The 18,886-nt window shown below is 49.1% G+C and overlaps 1 protein-coding gene across 1 annotated transcript in view; it reads left to right on the top strand.

Annotated features, from left to right (window-relative positions):
• Positions 1 to 3,340: 3,340 nt before the first annotated feature.
• Positions 3,341 to 18,886, top strand: part of LOC128818474 (nucleotide exchange factor SIL1-like) — a 29,392-nt gene continuing 13,846 nt past the window's right edge. Inside the window, exons 1-2 of the mRNA XM_053997871.1 lie at positions 3,341 to 3,450; positions 5,703 to 5,838. Coding sequence (XP_053853846.1) covers positions 3,346 to 3,450; positions 5,703 to 5,838 — 241 coding nt within the window. The 5' untranslated portion in view covers positions 3,341 to 3,345. The remainder of the gene's footprint in view (positions 3,451 to 5,702; positions 5,839 to 18,886) is intronic.

Raw genomic sequence — 18,886 nt, 5'->3', positions numbered from 1 at the left:
AGACAAGAGGAAATGGCCTACAAGCTCTGCCAGGGCAGGCTCAGGGTGGACATCAGCGGGAATTTCTCCATGGAAGGGGTGGTCAGGCCTTGGCAGGGGCTGCCCAGGGAAGTTTGGAGTGCCCATCCCTGGAGGTGTCCTGGATAGGACTGGAGGTGGCACTGAGTGCTCTGGGCTGGGGACACGGTGGGCATGGGGCACAGCTTGACCTTGATGGTCTTGGAAATCTCTTCCAACCTCAACGATTCTGGAATTTGGCTTCCAGCTGGCTGCAAAGTCAGGGGCTGATGTTGGGGCTGTGGAGCTCTGGGATGTCTGTGTTCTCTCCTGGAGCAGTAGGTCAGAGCTCAGATGAGGCTCCCGGCGGATTTGTTGGAGTGGCACAGGACGGGCAGCGTGGGCTCTGTGCCAGGATGTGAAAGCACAGCAGGAGGCATTAATGAAATGTGCTCCTCTTGCTGGCTTCCTTGGAGCTGTCACTGTGACTGTGGGAGCTGCGTAGCTCCCTGTGCACAGCTCTGCCCTCAGTGGAACGTCCCTGCTAATGGGGAGCACAGCTCTGGGCTGCTGTTTCCCACAGACAGGGATTTCTGGAGCTGTGGAGCAGAACCTCGCAGCCAGCAACATCTCCTCCTCTGACAGGAGGGTTACTGCCAGCAGTGGAGACTTCTCAGAGTCTGACCCTTTGCTCTTTCCCTAGTATCTGATTTTGTTTGACAAAAAAGGATTATTAAGAAAAAAATCAGCCCCTCCACTCTGCACAAGGGGAATTTGTGGCCTCCCTAGTCCAGCCTGGCTGCTGTATGTGCTGGATCCCCAAAGATGCCCTCAAATCCAAGCAAACATTCCCTGTGCAGATGGGGTCACCATGACCACCCTTTCTGCTTCACAGGCTGCAAGGGTTGTTTCTGGACATCCGTTGTGTCCACAGAACACTCAATGTGGAAATCCTCTCCTGCCCTCTGTGTGTGTCTGTCTGTAAGGAGATGTCAGCCTGTGCAGGCTGCTCTCCAGGAGCTCCAGAGCCCCCTGTTGCACATGTTGGCTCCTCCTGCCTACCTGGGACCGAAGCAAAGTGCTAATTGTTGTGCAGATGTCATCTGCCAGGCAGGCAGGAGGCTGGAGGCTTGAAAGAGGCTGTGCTGTCATTTGCTAGCAGCCTCCTCGGTACACGTGAGCTCTATTTTTATTGGGAGTGTGCATTTGCTTTCAGCCACTGCTTTGTTGAATTTCTTTTTCCTTTTTTTTCCCTTCTTTTTATTTCCAGGCTTGCAGATAAAGTTTGAGGGATACATCTATATTTTTCATTATTCCAGTTTTGCTACTTGTTTTATAACTGAAAAGAACTCAGCCAAACCCAAAAACCTGTTACCTGTGTAAAAAGCAGCAGTTCATTCTGAGATGAGAAGGAATTGTGTGTTGTGGTCACTCTGGACTGAGGTCATGACTGTGGGACTGTCCAGAAGGGCACAAAGATCAAGATCTGCTGGGAGCAGAGGGCGTTTGAGGCTGTGCATTGTGCTCTGGGTGTGCCAGCTCAGGAGCCTGGGTGTTGGTTGTAGCCTGGTTTTTCTTGGCCCTGTCCCAGGAGAGAAATGGAGGCTCTGGCCACCTGTTGGCTTATGAAAATAGGGGGCTTTTCTTCTACTCCAGCTGTGGTTTAATAAGGGCTTGTGGGTCCTTGAGGTGGTTCTTTGACCGTTTAGAAAAAAGGAGGCACTGAAGGGGGAAATGGGAGGTGATGCTTTCCTGCACTGTGAGTTAAGCAGGGGAACTCATTGCTCAGGGATGCTGTGGGTATCAGAAGTCCAGATCTGTTCCAAAACCAATTAATGAGAAAAATCCCGTTGATGTGGTAGAGGTGGCTCAGAGGTAGAGGCTGCTGTTCAGGAAGACCCTGCTCAGGAGTTTCTGGAAGATGCAGAAGTACATCAGGTGCACTGTTACCTCTGCTCCCTGCTCTGTCCCTCTCCTGTCCACCACTGACCAGTGGGATGTGGGGGGTTGCTTTTTCTTTTTCTGGCAAAAACCGAGCAGGGAGAGGAAGAAGTAGCAAAGTGGAGTGGAGGGACAAGGTACCAGTGAAAGAGTGGAAGGAGAGGTGGCTTCCCTCCATGTCCCTGAAGGCTTCTGGGGGCAGAGGCTCTTTGGGGGCAGGAGCTGGTGTTGGGTGCTGCTGTGGGCAGGTTTTCTGCTTTGTTGGGAACAAAGTGGTTGCTTCAAGGAGGGAAGACTCTCCTATCTGATGTGCCATCCTGATGGACAGCAAAGCAAGATATTTCGGACTGTGTGTAGGGGAGGAACTTCTTTAAAACCTGGATAGGAGTAGGAGCAGACTTGATGGAGGGATGAGTAATGAAGGAGTGTTTGAACGGAACTAAGCAGTCCTATCTTCTTTCAAAAGACCTCATTTAGTTTAATTTAGCAGCATGTAAATTTAGAGCCAATCGAAGGAAATACTTGTGCAGCCTGTGTGCTGGCAGGCTGCTGCACTCCCTAGCCCAGCAGCGAGCTGAGGGCTGTAGGTGGATCCCGAGCCTTGCGTGAGGCACTGGGGGCACACGTGTGCGTGCTCACATGCAGGGTGGGCACACCAGCTCCGTGCCCGGGCACTGGCACCTGTGACAGCAAAACCCTTCATTTCCCCCCTCTTTTGTTCAGCAGGAGCTCTGTGGTCCATCAGGGTGGCTCTGTGGTCCATCAGGGTGGTTCTGTGCCATGTCTCTGCTCCCTGGTCCCCTGTGAGCCTGGTCAGAGCCAGTTCCTGGCCCCATGGCTGGCTGAGCCTCTGCTCTAAACAGCAGGGAAAGCCTTGTGCTGTAGGAACCACCAAGTAAACCTTGCTGACCTCTGCAAAATGTTGTTTTTCCCCAAGAAAAACCTACATATGGATTAGATGAACCCCCGATCCTTGGACAGCTGGTGGTTTTGTTTAATTTGAATTAACGCAGCTACTTCTGTGCTTAAAATGAGGCACAGGCATAAAAAGCCTTCACGGGATTGCACTGCTTTTTATTTTTCCCTATAGCTGTCATCCATTGCACTGACACAGTGATTTTAAACAAGTCTTGCAGGTCTCCACATATTTTCCAGGAGAGCTATTATCCCCTGTGGGGTCAGTATAAGCTGCTTGGCATTACCTGTCACAAACCCCATTAGCAGTGAGCTCCCCTCGAGCCCTGTGTGCTCACACCTCGAGGTGTTGTGCTTCCTGCCGTGTCACACCCCTGATCCCACGCTGCGTTGCAAAGTGTTGTGTAAAGAGTCCTGAAACCTGCGAAAATGAAAAAAAAAAAACAAAAAAACAGTTGGGTTTGTTTTGCTTTTCATTTCAGGCTGGTGGCAATGTCTCCTTGGGCCGGGCTCCTCTCCACCACTGCCAGAGTCAGCCTGCTGCTGCTGCTGGGGTCTGTGCTCTTCTCCTGCTCCAGCCTGGGCCACAGAGTGCCTGTAAGTTTTGGCTGCTCCAGCTTGACTTCAGACTGATAAAACATGGATGTTTTTTGCCTTTAAGGAAATGCCCATTATTCTTTAGGAAATCTCTTTCTTCTGCTTGAATTATGAAAACAAAACAGAAAGGGTTCTACTGATTTCTATGTAAATGAAGAATCGCTTGTACGGTGCTGCCCATTTTTGCTGGAAATGCTAATGAAAATGGGGTGTTGCAAAGCAACTGTGGCCAGGCAGTGACAGCAACACTTAAATGAACCAAGTCACATCCTTTTATCCTTACTGAGCATTTAAACCCCAGCACTCTTCCTGAGCAGAGCTGGTAAACATCAGCTGTCTCCATTATGTGTTTGAACAGATCCAGCACTGGGAGGCCTGGTGGTAAATTCACAATAGCCTGTATCACTAACTCCCTCTTGGATAATCACAGAGCTGTGGAAATCAGCTAAGTAATAACTGCTCCACTCACTGCATTTTAGTCCTGTTGAGTCTTGGCTCAGAAAATGTTAACATTGATTTTCATCTGCAGAACCTGGGCTTTTATGGCTGCGATTGTTCCTGAGCTTTAACCATTTGTTATAATTTGAACAATTCCAAGCCCGTGATGCACTCAGCAAAACCAGGAGTTAAGATCTGGTTTCTCGTGCATTTCTGAAATCGCAGTCCCTTTCCACAGCTGAAATAAAAACATTCTATAGGTTTGTCAGCCATCTTTGTGTGTTACCACAATCAGGGAATCGTGGAATGGTCTAGGTTGGGAGACACCTTTGTGATTATTGAGTACAACCTTTAACCCAGCACTGCCAAGGCCACCACCAACCCTCGTCCCCAAGGGCCACATCCACACTGTCAATGCTACTCTGTGTGTTTTGCTCAGGTTGACATTTCTGTTGCTCAGAAAGACTCTTCTAGGCTGGAAACGGATATTTATATGCAGAGCATCCAAATTCTGACAGAAAATGTGCATGCATTTTTTTCCCAAAGAGTGGAAGAACTGAAGGCAGAATGTGTCCCAGAATTTCCAGTTAACCTCTGAATTTACTTACATTTTTCCCTGTGAAAACTTCCTAAGGATTAAGACCCAAACACTTCATGAAGTGAGCTGTAACTCCATCCTAATTGCAAACAATTAGGACTAATCATTCCCTGTAGGGTGGTTATCTCCAACTGTTCAGTAGTGACTGAATTGGTGATCTCAGAAGCTGAAAATATTCCCTTCAGCAGACACTGAGCTGTGGGGATGATAAGCCTGAACCAGTTAATGTGTTCCTGTTGGAACCAGAACAGCTCAGACCCAGGAGTCAATGCCTGGTGTGAGAGTACAGGTCATTTCTGTGCACTCTCCAGAGTTTTTTGTGACTCCCACCAGCTCCTTAGGGAAGCTTTCCATTGAACACCAAGGTTTCCCTCACAGCAACGATTTTTTCCCCCTGCTGTTCTCCCCTGCCCTCCCCTTGGTGTAACGTTGAGCCGCTCGTGCTGGCTGCTCTCCCACACCTCTGCCAGCCTCGTGCTGCACTTGCCATGGAGGTGGTGATTAAATCCCTACCTCATTGTTTTAAAAGGCTTGGAGAACACTGGGAGCGGGTGGAGAAGAGGATCCTCACATTTGTATCATGTGGGCAACTCGGTGTGTTTTTTCCCGTGTCCTATTTTGGAAACAGCTGAACTATTTTACCTGAAATCTTCTCCAAGCCTGAAATAAATGCATTTAAGAAAACAAAACAAACAAACAAACAAACAAACAAACAAAAACCAAACAAAAAAACCCCCACAAAACCAAAAAAAACAAACACAAAACCCCCCAAAAAAACCAAAAAACCAACCCCCAAACCAACCAACAAGCCTTGAGGCATTCCACTCCTGTGGAAAATTTCAGCTGAAAAAGTTAAAAGTTTGACATATTTTTAGGCAAGGGAAAATGGGGTCTTACAATGTTACACAACCCTAATAATAGCCAGGGCTCCTGCCTCTGACTGAAATACAGGTGAGGCTCTGTGAGAGCTGGTTTGAAACCTGCAACCTGCTCTGGAATAGGAAATAAGCTGCATTGCTTTGTTCAGCACAAATGTCATGCTAGTTATGCATGTTTAACCTTTAATACACTTTAAATCTAAATTTAACCATGTGGAAAAAATCTCAGTTGTCAAAAAAAAAAAATCTGCTGGCGAGGGAAAAAAATTTGTATTCTCAGCCAGCACTAAATTACCCAGATGCAATTGCTAATGAGCTGAATCTCTTCTCTCCAAAAGGAGTTTGCCCTTACAAAAATAGAAGAGAGCGACATAAAAGATGACAGTGGGAAGGAGCCGGGGACAGAGGATGACGCTGATCCTGAAGACCTGGAAGTGTTTTACCCCACAGATCAGTGGCAAACCCTGCCTCCAGGTAACTGCTGCTGGCTAATTATAGCATGCCTCTGGAAGCCACCTGCCAGCACTGACAAGAGCCTTGCAGACACTCCAAGAGCTGGTTGTTCCCATAACAATGTGTGCTTTTGCTGGTGTACACATAAAGAGAAGGATATGGTGACGCAGTGCAGGGACTGGAGGCCGTGGGCAAAGCGTCCAAGGAGGGCACTGGAGCAGGAGGAGTGGGCTGCCAGCCCCCTTGTGGGTGGGAGCTGTCTCTGTCACTGGCTCCACAGCCTTTTCTCTCTTCATTTGTCAGGGGCCAGGTTTTATAACATTTGCTGGCACGTGGATTCCCAGGTCTGTCGTGCTCCGGTGTGGAGCTGCTCAGTGGCAAACTGATTAGGAGCTGTCACTGGAGCACTGCACAGCTTTTAACAATGGGTTTTCTGTTCCTTGGCTGTTTGAAAGCTAGCTTTTATTTCCATCTGTGCAAACCACAAAAAACCTCTTCCCTTTCTTTGGGTTGGTGTCTTTCATTAGACATGCTGGGACTCTGTGGAGAGAGGAGCCCAGCGGAGCAGCTTGGCCTCCGTCTGCTGGGAAGGCTCTGGAGGGGCCAAACCCATTCAAACACACACAGATGCACGTGTGCATACATATTCCAACAATTAGCCTGTCCCTGGGGTCCTGAACGAGCTGTTTAATCCACTTGTGCTTTGGTGTCCTCATGTATATGCAGGTGTAATACCTTCCCACCTCACAAGGGTGAACTAAGTAGTAATTAATTTTTATAAAGTGCTCTGAATTTAAGAGCTTTATCCTATGCTCAGTATTATCATTGAATGAATAAGTATGGGTTCCATTTGTCTTGAAATTTCTGCCAGATATAGCAGAATGACTTTTCCAAATGTAAATCTTTATATAACATAAATGGCTACAAAAGCCCCTGTGTTCCACAGAGCTGCAGTATATACTTATATTCCATTTCTGTACCATTATGTATGGAAGGCATGTGGTGTCCCTGCTCATTATTCAGCCTGGCAGATCCCCACCAGCTTTGTTGGAGCAGAACATGTACATACTTGCAATCATTAGAAACCTCATTGCAGGGTTTGTTCACAAGCACCTTCTCCACTGCTCGGGTGCCTTATTCTGCTTCATTTTTGTAGTTATTCCATGTTGGGCACACGCAGTGAAGGGTTTGTGGAAGTGGGGAGCTTGTCAGTATTCACAGAGGAGAGTAATTTTGGTTACTCTTGTAAAGACTTTAATGGTATCCTGCCTCACGCTCTGACTGCTACAGGTCCCAGCACTGGGGACACGGCACAAAGAGGAGCCTGCCTTGATCTCCTGCTGCCAGCCTGGGTTTCTGTCTCCTGGGGTTCCTCGAGTGAAATCCCTGTGAGGACTGGCACTCACACCTTCAGCACGTGTTAGCCAAGGCTGGGGACCCTGCTGCCAGCATGAGCCCATCCCTGTAGCCTCTGGCCCACACTTTCCCAGTGTGAGCACAGCTCTGGCTGGGCAGGGAGCTGACCTGGCACGAGGGAAGCTGCTGCTGTGGCTGCACAGGGATGCACCTTCTGGTCCTGCAGCAGAGCCACGCTCCTTGGCAGCGTGTCTCATCCACTGCTTCTGCATCTTGCCGTGTTTTCCATGTGGTTGCACTCACTGGCAGCTGAGCAAAGCCTGGCTGGGCTGGGCTCAGAGTTTGCCTTCTGCTGCCCATCTCTCCAAGACACTCCCACTCCCTCTCCCGTTGTATCCCTGCAGCAAACTAGGCCAGTCTCTCTGGGGGGAAGCAAATGATTGAATTTAGAACTGAGGGAGGGAGCTTGGAGCTGCGCTTCGCCCATCTCACTCCTGTTTCAACTTGTTCCTGTTCTGAGCTCACGCAGGAGTTTTGTGCTTCTCTACAATGGTGCAGCAGCTCATCTTTTATCGATGTATTCCCAGTTTTCCTGTGCTGAGTTTCCAGTTCCCTGTTGCTAATTGCATCAATCCACATTTCCACTGGGACTGCAGCAGTGTCATCAACCTGTAACCTGTCAAATCCACCCCAAATTTGATTGTTATTGTGTCTGTAATGCTTTGGGCGCTTGTTCCTCGCTGTCTACAGTGTGAGCTGGATTTTGATCAAGTGCTTCCTTGCACTTTGAGCACACTTCAAGCTGCTGGAGGTAGCTGGATGCAAACACAGAGAGACAGTTGCCCTAAGAGCTGTGCTGCCTGTAATCTGGAAGCAAGATCAGCTGTCTCTTCTGCCAGGCAGCTGGAGCTGACGGCTCTGGAAAGGTTGGTGAAACTTCCCAAAGCCCTTTAACACTTCGTTAGGCATTGCTTCTTTCTCACTTGGCACTAAATAATGCACCAGGTGCAGGGCTCACACTGGAAGGAGACGTGTGCCTCGGAGAGGCTTCCAGCACCTCTGCTATTGGACTTCTGGGCATCGTCTGTGGGGCTTTTCCTTCTGTCCATGGCTGGAGTCCACAGGAACCTGGAGGGTTTTTGGGGTTTAGTGAGTGGGATTGCTGTGTCCTCTGAATGAAGGTTCACAGCCCTGCTCAGACTCCTCATGGTCAGGTCACAGAGTTTGTTTGAAGTTGTGCTTCCTCTGCTCTCTTTTTTTGTTCAGAATACACTTTCTCCAGGTGATAGTACCCTTGGGAGCTGCAACATCTTTTTTCTTTTGTTATTTGGGCACCAAATTTCCCAATATTTTGTTTAGCATTCCTGATGATGATTGGAAGTTGGATTGCTCTGACCATCTAGTTGTATCACTGAGCAGCAGATTTTTCCATCCAGCATTAGGGTGGGAAATTTTCCACCCAGCAGTGGCTCCACTGGGAAGACTTTGCTGTGAAGATTCAGAAAAAGGATATCAGAGACAGGGGTTTAATTGGGAAAGGAAAAGGGTGTTAATCACCACCCCAGCAGTGAAGAGTGGAGAGCTGGGGCTGCACAGGGCCTCTGCTCTGCCCATCCCCATGGCAGCAGCACTTTGCTGCTCCCTAATGTGGTAGAAACCCTCTGGCAGCTTTTCCAGCTGACAGCTGGGAGTTAATGAGTCCAGTTTCCAATCCAGATGGACAAGTGAGAACCTCCTCTGCCCAAAATATCAAAATATTTAGATTGATCTGCAGACAGGCAGCAGTGGGGCAGAGAGGCTGCCTTTGCTGCAGAGCAGCTCCCTGCAGACTGGAGGGATGGAGCAGAGCCTGGCACTGTGACTGGCATGGTGCAGCGTGGATCTCTCTGGGGTTTGAATGGATGTCTCAGGGCAGAGCAGAGAGCTTAGCTGGCCTGCACCTTCACTGTGGTTAAAGCTCTGCCTTGCAGAGCTGAACCTGCAGTGACTCCTCAGGGTTTGTGCTGCCCAGAATAATTTTCTAAAGTGCCCGATTATTTCACAGTTAAAAAACAAGGAGCCATGGCTGCTGCTGCTGATCAGGCTGCCAGAGTGAAGCTGATGTGAGCATACTGTTGGTGCTGCTTCTGCAAAGATGAAACCATCTTATGTTCAGCAGGGAGCCAGTGATATATTGCTTGGCATTTAAATATCCATGGCTGCAGCTCTCAAGGATCCTCGGGCTATCTTTGCTGCTCCTGCTTGTCACAGGTCTTCTCCCATCTCATTTGCTGCTCAAACAAGGTTTTACACCTGTGGAAACACAGTTCTCCAGGCAGCCACGTCGGGGAGGTGTTTCCAGAGGCTGCTTTGAAGGACTTGCTGTGGAAAGAACAGGGCTGAGGATGGGCAATAACTCGGTCCAGTTTCATTGGCAGTCTGTCTTCCAGGTGACTTCAGTGGCCAAATGAGGCAGCCCTGCTTTAGGCTGAGAAGAGGTTCTTGAAGCAGGGGGAGGAAGGAGGCAGGAGGGATCTGTGCCAGGCCTGTCTCTGTAGGAATCCAGGGCATCCCTGTGGCTGCCCTAGAAGGTCTAAAACCCTGGCAGGGGTCAGAAACCCCCCTGTACAGAGCCCTGAGAGACACTGTCTTTGATCTCTGTCCATGGAAAAGAGTTTTCGATCTTACAGGATGAATTACAAGCTCTGAGTGTTTGATGTAAGTAGTAATTAGTGTGGCATGGGTGCAAAAGTAGAATTTTAGGATTCTAGGTAAGGCGTTCAAAGGGGGCAAGATGGAGGAAAATTGGGCGTGCCTTGTCCTTTTTCTTCTTCTTCTTCATGCCCTCCATGTTTCACTGTGCTGTTGGCATTTTTCTGTTGGTTTGGGCTGGGGACACACTGTTCAACATGGGTGATGGATATTGGCACGTTATTGTAAATATAGCACACATAGTTTCTAGTATAGAATGTTTGTAAAACCCCACTGAGGGGCAGAGCCCCGCACGCTGCCCTGCAGGACAGACCCGCTGCAGGTCAGAGAGAAAATATTGTAGATAAGAAAGAATTAACAACCTTGAAAACCAGCACAGATGAATTATGACCCCTTCTTTGGCAGCGGGGCTGAAAGACAAAGACTTCTACAATCTCGGGATCATTTAAATATCACAGATCCTGACATGTCCCACAGCCCGTGGTGGTGACGTGGGTGCTGCTGAGGGTCCCCTCACACCTTGTCTGGGGGACCTTGCTGCTGCTGCTTGCTGGGATGTCCTGAGCTGCAGCAGCTCTTGCTAATTGCTTTGCTGGATTAATCACTGTCCAAACCATTGGCTTCTCACTGACCCGGACCTAACTCAGACAGTGGTGGGCAGGTCTCTGAAATATTTATGGCAGCATGGTCAAGAGAGGGCTGTGAAATACAGAGTGAAACCACCAGGGTATGCTCGTTTTTGCAAAGTTTGACATGTCTGATCCAGGAAATAGGAGCCTCATCAGATCAGCACAGATTTGCATATAGAGGGAAGGCAAATGGAATTTAAAAAAAACTCATCTATACTAGATGAAATGCTTCTTCTCTGGGTTTCTTTATAAAACGACTTGTTAGTGATGTGCGGAGGGGAGAAATCTTGAATCTGGGGTTGTTATAATCTTGTCTGGCCAGCAACAGGAGAGCTGGAGGATGATTCCAGCAGGTAGGAAAGGCCAGGCTGACTTGAGAGGAAATGTTCAGTGCTTGGAAGCTGAGTTATGGTCCCTGGTAGCTCTCCCTCTGCTTGTTTTCAATCTGACCTCTTGCATAGGAGGATTTTCATCTCCTAAATGTATCTCGTGCCTGTCCTTTTTATTGCCAGCTGCCTTCATGGGCTCCTCCCTCAGCTTCCTACCCTCGTGGGCTTTCCTTTGCCTCTCATCTCCACATCACAGGATGCACAGTGTCCCTAACACTGGCCTGTGCCTAATTCCAAGCCCTTGGCAGAAGTGCCAGGGCTGAAGCTTCAGGTGCTGCTCCTGCCTTGCGTGTGGGACAGTGCCCGGCAGATGTGGCACACCAAGCACATCCTCCATGCCCTGCTCCTGGTCTGGGTAAGGGGGATAGTGGTGTTTCCCTGTCTGCTCCAGGACTGGGGCTCAGGAGGTGCTGGGACAGTGAGCAGACAGCAGACAGGGGTTCCCAGCCCCCTGCTCCAGCAGGAGGATTGTTTGAAGGCTGCCAGCTCTGGGCAGGGAGACACGGCACGAGTGTCCCACCCTGCGCTTGGTTTCAGCATTTCTGTGATGAATTGGGAGCCAGTTTTTGCCCCCCAAATGCAGGTGAAACTTCTCTCATTTCCAGAAGTGGCAGTGTCCTGGCAGCACTGGTGTGGTGAGAAAAAGCCCTACACTGTTTGCTCGGGTTTAGGAGCAAGGTGAGCTTGGGGTGGGTTTTTGGTGTGTCCAGTCAGTCCTGTCCCTTACTGGCCGTGATGTTACTGGTTTCCTTAAACAAACTGGTTACAAAAGACTTTTGCAGTGATGCTCTTTTGCAAAAAACTAACTGTGCTTCTGAGCAGCCAGAATAAAAGTCTGAGCTTCTCTAACCTGCAGCCATGGGCTAGGGATGTGGGGCACTGCCAAAACAAGGATGCAGTGCTGTGTTTTCATGAGCCAAGCCATTACTCCTGCTAGTGGTTTGTGGAATTCTGAGCCCTGCAGGGTATTCCAGGTGCTCTGGAGTGGTCATAAACCAGGGATGAGGTGCTGAGAGTCGAGCAGTGGCTTTAGTGCAACAGGAGGGGGTTAAGCTGTAGCTTTCAGAATAATTTCAAACTTCACTTTAATGATGCTCAGGCTGCTAGTGCTGTAATAGCAGTAGACATCAGCAGTGGGAATCATTCCCGAGGTTAAATGTACGTTGTTTGGTGGGGGAAAAGTGCTTTGAAAGAAGAGGGACTGTTTCCCAGAGAAGACATCTCTCATTCCTTGCTTTTATCTCGTCCCTGCCAAGCCAGGGATGCTGTGAGCTGCTGAGAGGTGCTTAAATGTGTGCTGGGTGATGAGGAATGCCTTGCTGTGGTTTTTATGTGCAAGCAGGCTGGATTTCCTGCAATAGCTCCAATAACCTTCGTGTGGCTGTTTAGAAGGATGAACCTCATTAAAGAAGAGGTATTTAATAACAGGCCTATTTTTATCTCTGTCTTTATCTAACAGTCTGCACATTTATTTCAAGCTTGTAACAGTGCTTTGGAAGAAAAATGTTTTCCCTCCTCTAAAATGTTTTGGCAGTGTCTCCAGCCTTGGTTATCTTGAATTCCAGTTTGGCTATCATCCCTCCTCCTTCCACACCAGGCCCACAGCTCCAAGATTTCCTTGGGGAATGGGAAATTTCTATGGGCATATGGTTTCAAAACATGGGACTTGGGTCCCAGGGTCACTGAAACAGTTCTGAAGGTTTGATCAAACATAATCACAGCAACTCCCTCAGGCTCCAAATGTGTGATCTTGGGTGGGACAAGCACTGCAAGCATTGCAGTGTTTGCTGCAGGATATGATTGACCACATGCTCTGGGAGAGGCTGGCAGCTCTGGGGGTCAGGCATTCCTGCTGAGATTATTTTTTTTTTTTTTCCTAAATTTGTCAACTTTATTCTTTAATTTACAAATTAAACCCTGACCTATAGATCTCCTGCAGACATTGTGTTTTCAGCCCACTCTCCTGTATTTACTCTCAGTTGCTGGTGGTGATGGAGGCAGCCCCAGCCCCGAGGGGATGCGCCATCTTTCCAGCTCTTTCCACATTCATCCCTTTGGCATTGCTGGCTCTGTATCCAGACCCTGCCCTGGCTGAAGGTTTGCTGGAGCACAAGTGCCTGAGCCTGTGGCCAGGATGACCATTTCTGAGCCCTTTTCCCAGGACACATGTGGCCACATGCTCCAGGAGATGCTGGATCTGAGCCCTGGGATGTGTGTGGCAGTGATTGCAAAAGAACTTGGCTCTAGGCACTAATCCCTGGTTTTTCCTTGCTGTTCAGTCTGGATCATGTACATCCCTTAACCACAGTTCTGCAGCATTATCTTGTTTCCATAATTAAGGAGTATTTTCCATGGTCTTGCTCAGGCCCTTCCTCCCTGCAGTTTTCCCCCACGGGCTAAGGCCTGACTTACTGAAACTTCCACAGAACTGATTCTGAGTGGACAAGGTCAGAGGGTTTTTCAGGCAGTCAGCACAGTCAGATGGCTCCTGTGAGGAATATTTCACTTGCTCCTTCACAGTTCTTGCCTGCAAATTGTCCTCTTGCTCAGATGGGGCTCCAGCTTTTTTTTTTTTTTTTTCCCTCATTTTTCTTTCCTAAGTTATTCAATTTTCCATACATTTATTTATAGGGTTACACAAGCAACAGGTCTGCTTTTTCCACAGATCCTCCCAGAGCCATGTGCTGTGCCTGCTCCATTCTGGTGCAAAAGCACCTTGCTCCTCTGAGGAAAACTCAGAATATCCATCCAGCTGTCTTGACTGAGCGAGGCATTTTCTCTGAACCTTACCCTCTGTTCATTTCAGAATCTGCAGGGAATTTGGGACATAAATTAAAAAGCTATTTGATGCTACTTGAGGTCTAGAAGCTGGTTTTGCATTTGTTCTTACTTGAACGTACACCGAGACAAATGGCTCTGTTTTACTGAAGCTGCTTCCTTTAACATCCTGAGGAAACTTCCCAGTTAAAAATGGCTCTGTTTTTCCAGCCCTGCTTTACCGGCAAAAGCTGAGGAAGAAAATGTAATCTCCTTGGGTCTGTCCTGATGTTTTGTAGAACTAATTCCCATTTATTGGAAGAACTCTTCCACGCTAGATTCACGTTTAATTTTTTATTATGTGTTTACATTTTGGAAGGAGTAAGGGTGGTGGTGTTGGAAATTCTAATGAGGGACAACATTTCTGATTCAAAAGACTCAGGCTCATCTCTCCTGATTTTTCTGCCTGCTCCTAAAGACTGCAGGAAGTTTTGCTTGGGTCATTCACTTGCAACAGGATGTTATCTGAATACAGAATTAATGTATGCAGCCTGTCACTTGGAATTGCTGCTGTTCTGCTGCTGGAGAGCTCCCGGGGTTGCAGAGTCCTTGCAAGCAGCAATAACAGGAATGTGCCTGTGATCCTGCAAAGCCAGAGGAGGAACAGGGAGCTGCAAGTCTCCCCCATCACTGCAGGGTGTGAATAAATAGATCTAATCAACAATTTACATGTTAGCCCCAGACCAGGTTTTATTTTTAGGATGTGTCATTCAGCCCAAGTGAAATCTCTGCATCTCGGGCTGGTGGTGTTTCTGAAAGTACCTCGAAGTGATCACCGAGGCTGGATTTTAAGCTGCATTTACATTTTGATAGAATCTGCTGCTTTCCTTATCTGAAACAAAGCCCACCTGATCTTCATTAATTACAAGATCATTTCACCTGCTAACCAGGGTGCTCCTAATTACAGTTATCTCTCTGTTCTTCACCAGATAATAGACAAAAAAATGTTATCCCAGGCTGTATCTGGATTAGCTGGAGCTGCGAGGAGGTTGCACATGGTGATGGTTTTACAGGTGGAGTGAAGGTATTTATAGACTGTCTGAGGGAACGCTGGAGGAGTGGCTGCTGTCCCGCTGGCTGTGCTGCCATTCCAAGACACCTCCACGGCAAAACACACAGAAAACACTGCTTAAACATAGAAAAATCTGGTTACTGCAGGGTGACTGGGGCAAGTCAGCTCCACAAGAGAGGTGGTGGAGTCCTGGGACATCCCAGACCCTCCTCAACACAGGCCTAGGGCTGGAGGGGACACTGCTTGAGCAGGGGTTGATCCCAGAGGTGTTTCCAGCCTCAGCTCTCAGGGACTGTCTGGCAGTGCCTTTTTTAAGACAGAAAATCTCATGGTGGCTTCACAGAGAGCTGCAAGCCCTGGTGGTGGTGCCGACTGTTCCCCCACTAACATCAGCTGCAGTCTGAGTGGGGCAAGCACAGAAGGGTCTTCTCTGAAAAGAGGCAGCAGGAAATGTCTGAGCTGCTGGGGATTTGTGGGTCCAGAGGGCTGGAGCCAGGAGCCAGAGGCTGCAGGGAAGATGCCCCATGAGGGCAGAGCCTTTGCTGGAAGAGAAGTCAAGGGACTTTCACTTGACTCCTGTTTCATCATCCTTCCACACACTGATCTCTTCAGATGCTCTCTAAACCTTTGGGTTGCTTTCTGAAGGGGAAAGGACTTGTCCTGGAGGAGGAGCAGGGCCAGGCTGCTGAGGATAGCTGGTAAGCTGTCAGCTGGCAAGAGAGGAGGGACATGGAGGCTCCTGCAGCCCAGGCTGTGCTCAGAGGTGTGAACACTGCATGAGGAGATGCACACACTCTCCTCCATCCACTGCGAGTGTTCTCAGGCCAAACACACCTGCACTGCCTGTTTGTACTGCTTGCTATAATTGATAAAATTATATATGCGACTTTGGGGGTTTTTGTTGCCTTTTCTTAATCTGAAGAGAACTAAACATAGTTCACATGATTTCTTTTGTGCCTTCTGCAGTGCAGGTGATGCAGGCAGGGATGGAACAACGGCATCTTTATACTTGTCAAGTCTCTATCCACACCCGAGGAGCTGCCTGAAGCTCAAAGGTGATTTTCTTGCAGGCTTAGAACACTACACCAGCAGGGAGAACAAGAAGCTCAGTGGAGATTGTGCTCCAGAAAATCTGTATCTGTGGTCCAAAAGCTAAATATGGAACCATGGAAGTGCACACTGCAGTGGCAGAGGAGCTGGGAATGCTGAATGGGGAGGTTTCCTGCCCTTCTTGCACGAGAAGCCAGGGGTCCTCTAGTTTTCCATGAGGATCTCTGGTTCTCCATGGTCCTCCATGAGGACCTCTGGTTGTCCATGGTTCTCCCTGAGGACCTCTGGTTCTCCATGAGGACCTCTTGTTCTCCATGGTTCTCCCTGAGGACCTCTGGTTCTCCATGAGGACCTCTTGTTCTCCATGGTTCTCCCTGAGGACCTCTGGTTCTCCATGAGGACCTCTGGTTCTCCATGGTTCTCTCTGAGGACCTGTTGTCCATGAGGACCTCTGGTTCTCCATGGTTCTCCCTGAGGACCTCTGGTTGTCCATGGTTCTCCATGAGGACCTCTGGTTCTCCACAAGGACCCCTGGTTCTCCGTGGTTCTCCACAGGCATGTGCTGATGCCCTGCCCAGAGCTTGCTGTGACAGCAGGCAGTAGTTTCAGGTGGGGCTGCTCTGCTGGCAGGGTTATGGTGCTCCCAGCAGGGCAGGGCAGGGATGCTCCTGTCCCAGCAGGTCACTGGGCATGCAGGTACCACCCTACAGCAGCTGCTCCTCCTCTGCATTGCTTCCAGGGACAAAACTCCTGTCCTGGAGGGACAGGAAGCCCTGCAGAGCCAGCACGGAGGGGACGGGCTGGGCAGCACCTGGGCAGCACTGGTTTAATCATTTCTGCCTGTTCCTGCCACGGAGGCTGTGTGCTGGGTGGAGATGTGTGTGTTTGGGGAGGGTTGGCCGACCATTAGCTTGTCAGGGTTTGCAACACTGGCAGCTGGGGAGAAAACTGTTATTAAGTGTAACGTGGCACCTTGGAGTGGAAGCATGGGGAGACAATAAATACAGCCTTCCATAATGCCATTTTATGGTGTCACTCTTCAGAATTTATTAAGACTTAGTTGCAGCCATGCCTGCAGCCTCCTGTGCTGGAATCAGTAAATTGTGTTCATTATCTCCAGCACTTGCTCTGACCTGCTGTGTTTTACAAGGGGGGAGACACTGAAGGTGTGGGGACACCTCAGCTGCTTTCTGCAGCTGTTTCCTTGGTGGAAATCCAGCTTTTCTGGGGTTTCTGGGACACCCCAGGCAGTGTGGATGGGCCCCAAGTGTGACGTGGTGGTTGAAGAGAACACTGAAGGACTGAGGACCTGCCAAAATTACCACAGTTCCACAGGGAACGGGGAAGGAGCTGGGCGAGGAGGGATCCCATGGGCACCTTGGAGCACACTGGGACATCTGTCACTCCACTGTGGGACCACTCCAGCAGTCTTGGATGTGTTGAAGATGCTGGAAGTGGAAAAGGGTTCACAGGAGCTCCCTGAACTGCAGACAGGGAGATGCTAAGCCCCCATTTGGTGTCCTCTTGCACCAGGTGTTTTTAAATGAAAACACAAATGAAACCATGCTCCTTTCTCCCACTTTTTTTGTCAGGACAAATCCCAGCAGCAGCACGCTTGTGTACCTTCATCCTTATCCCCAGCATTTAGGTCCAGGATGGAGGAAAACAAGTTCAAGCCCAACCTCCTGATAATTTATTATGTTCCTTGTGCTTAAGGGCAAAATTTAAGTTGCCAAAAGCAGATGTTTGCATGGTCTTTTTTTAGCTCTCAAAGTACTTTCTGTGTGCCTGATTGATGGACGTCCCTGTTACATTAATAGCTGGGCTTTGCAGAAAGCTGTTATTACCAGGAGAGTCTGGTGTGGGTTTCAGTTTTTCTTCTTGCATTGAAAATCCATTATTAATGTCATCACCAAGGTGCTTTTAAAATCAATATTACAAGTATTCTTTCTATTTTACTGGGTGGTTGAGGGTTTCTGCATCTTGCTATTGATTTCTAATTGTATTGAAGGACATGTAGGTGCACACAAGTTGCTCTGTGATGGATAACTTCATATGTGTCTTGCTAATCATCGCTGAATTACCTTCTGCATGTTCCCTGTTGCTGGATGCTGCTGCTGAGCTTGGAAGGCACCAGGAGAGTTCTGAGTGCAATCCTGAGACACCATACTTGTGGGATATTTAATTTGGGTTCATTTAATTTGGGTTTGTTTTTCAAACAAACACAGGGGTCACGTGAGGCTTGTGGAGTCTCCTCTTTTGTGTTGTCTTTGCAGAGTTCTTCTGCCCTGGCTTCTCAGGCAGCTTTGTGTTCTGCACAGTAGGAGCTTAACAAGTCATTGTCCTGGCTTTGTGTGGGGTGGTCATAATGCACCTTCAGCTTCTGGCCCTTGGGGCAGCTCTGCTGGCAGATCTCAGCATTTCAGAGGTGCAGAGTCATTGGATCCTAGAATGGTTTGGGTTGGAAGTGGCCTTAAATCCCACCTCAGTCCACCCATGCCATGGCAGGGACACCTTCCACTGTCCCAGGCTGCTCCAAGCTCCAGTGTCCAACCTGGCCTTGGGCACTTCAAGGGATCCAGGGGCAGCCACAGCTGCTCTGGGCACCCTGTGCCAGGGCCTGCCCACCCTCCCAGGGAACAATTCCTAATTCCCAATATCCCATCCATCCCTGCCCTCTGGCTCTGGGAAGCCATTCCCTTGTCCTGGCACTCCAGGCCCCTGTAAAAGTCCAAGTCTCAATGAAGTCATAGAGAAGCCCAGACTGCACTGGCAACTGCTGTAAAGTTGGATTTGCAGACAGAGGCTTTTGGAACACATCAGCACTGATGGCACAGTCTGTGTGAGAGCTTGTTGGCACCAAAGGAGCCTGTGAGGAGTGACAGGACTGTGGCCAGCATGGGTGCTCCAAAACGCCTCCACGGCTCCAGGTGGGCTGTAGCAGAGGAAGAGCTCTGTGTGTGTGGGCACAGTCCTTCCCAGTCTGCATGCCACACAGGCTCCACGTCTGCCAGGGGCTGTGGCTGTGCCAGCAGGCAATCTGGAGAGGGCTGGCTGTACACGAACCTCTGCTGTACACAAACCTGGGCTGTTTGCTCCTCAGGCTTATCCTGGACAGGCTCCTG

Source organism: Vidua macroura, chromosome 1 (assembly GCF_024509145.1).
Source record: "Vidua macroura isolate BioBank_ID:100142 chromosome 1, ASM2450914v1, whole genome shotgun sequence".
Taxonomy (NCBI): domain Eukaryota; kingdom Metazoa; phylum Chordata; class Aves; order Passeriformes; family Viduidae; genus Vidua; species Vidua macroura.
The sequence above is the reverse complement of the archived record's forward strand: the minus strand, read 5'-3'. Positions and strand labels throughout refer to the sequence as shown.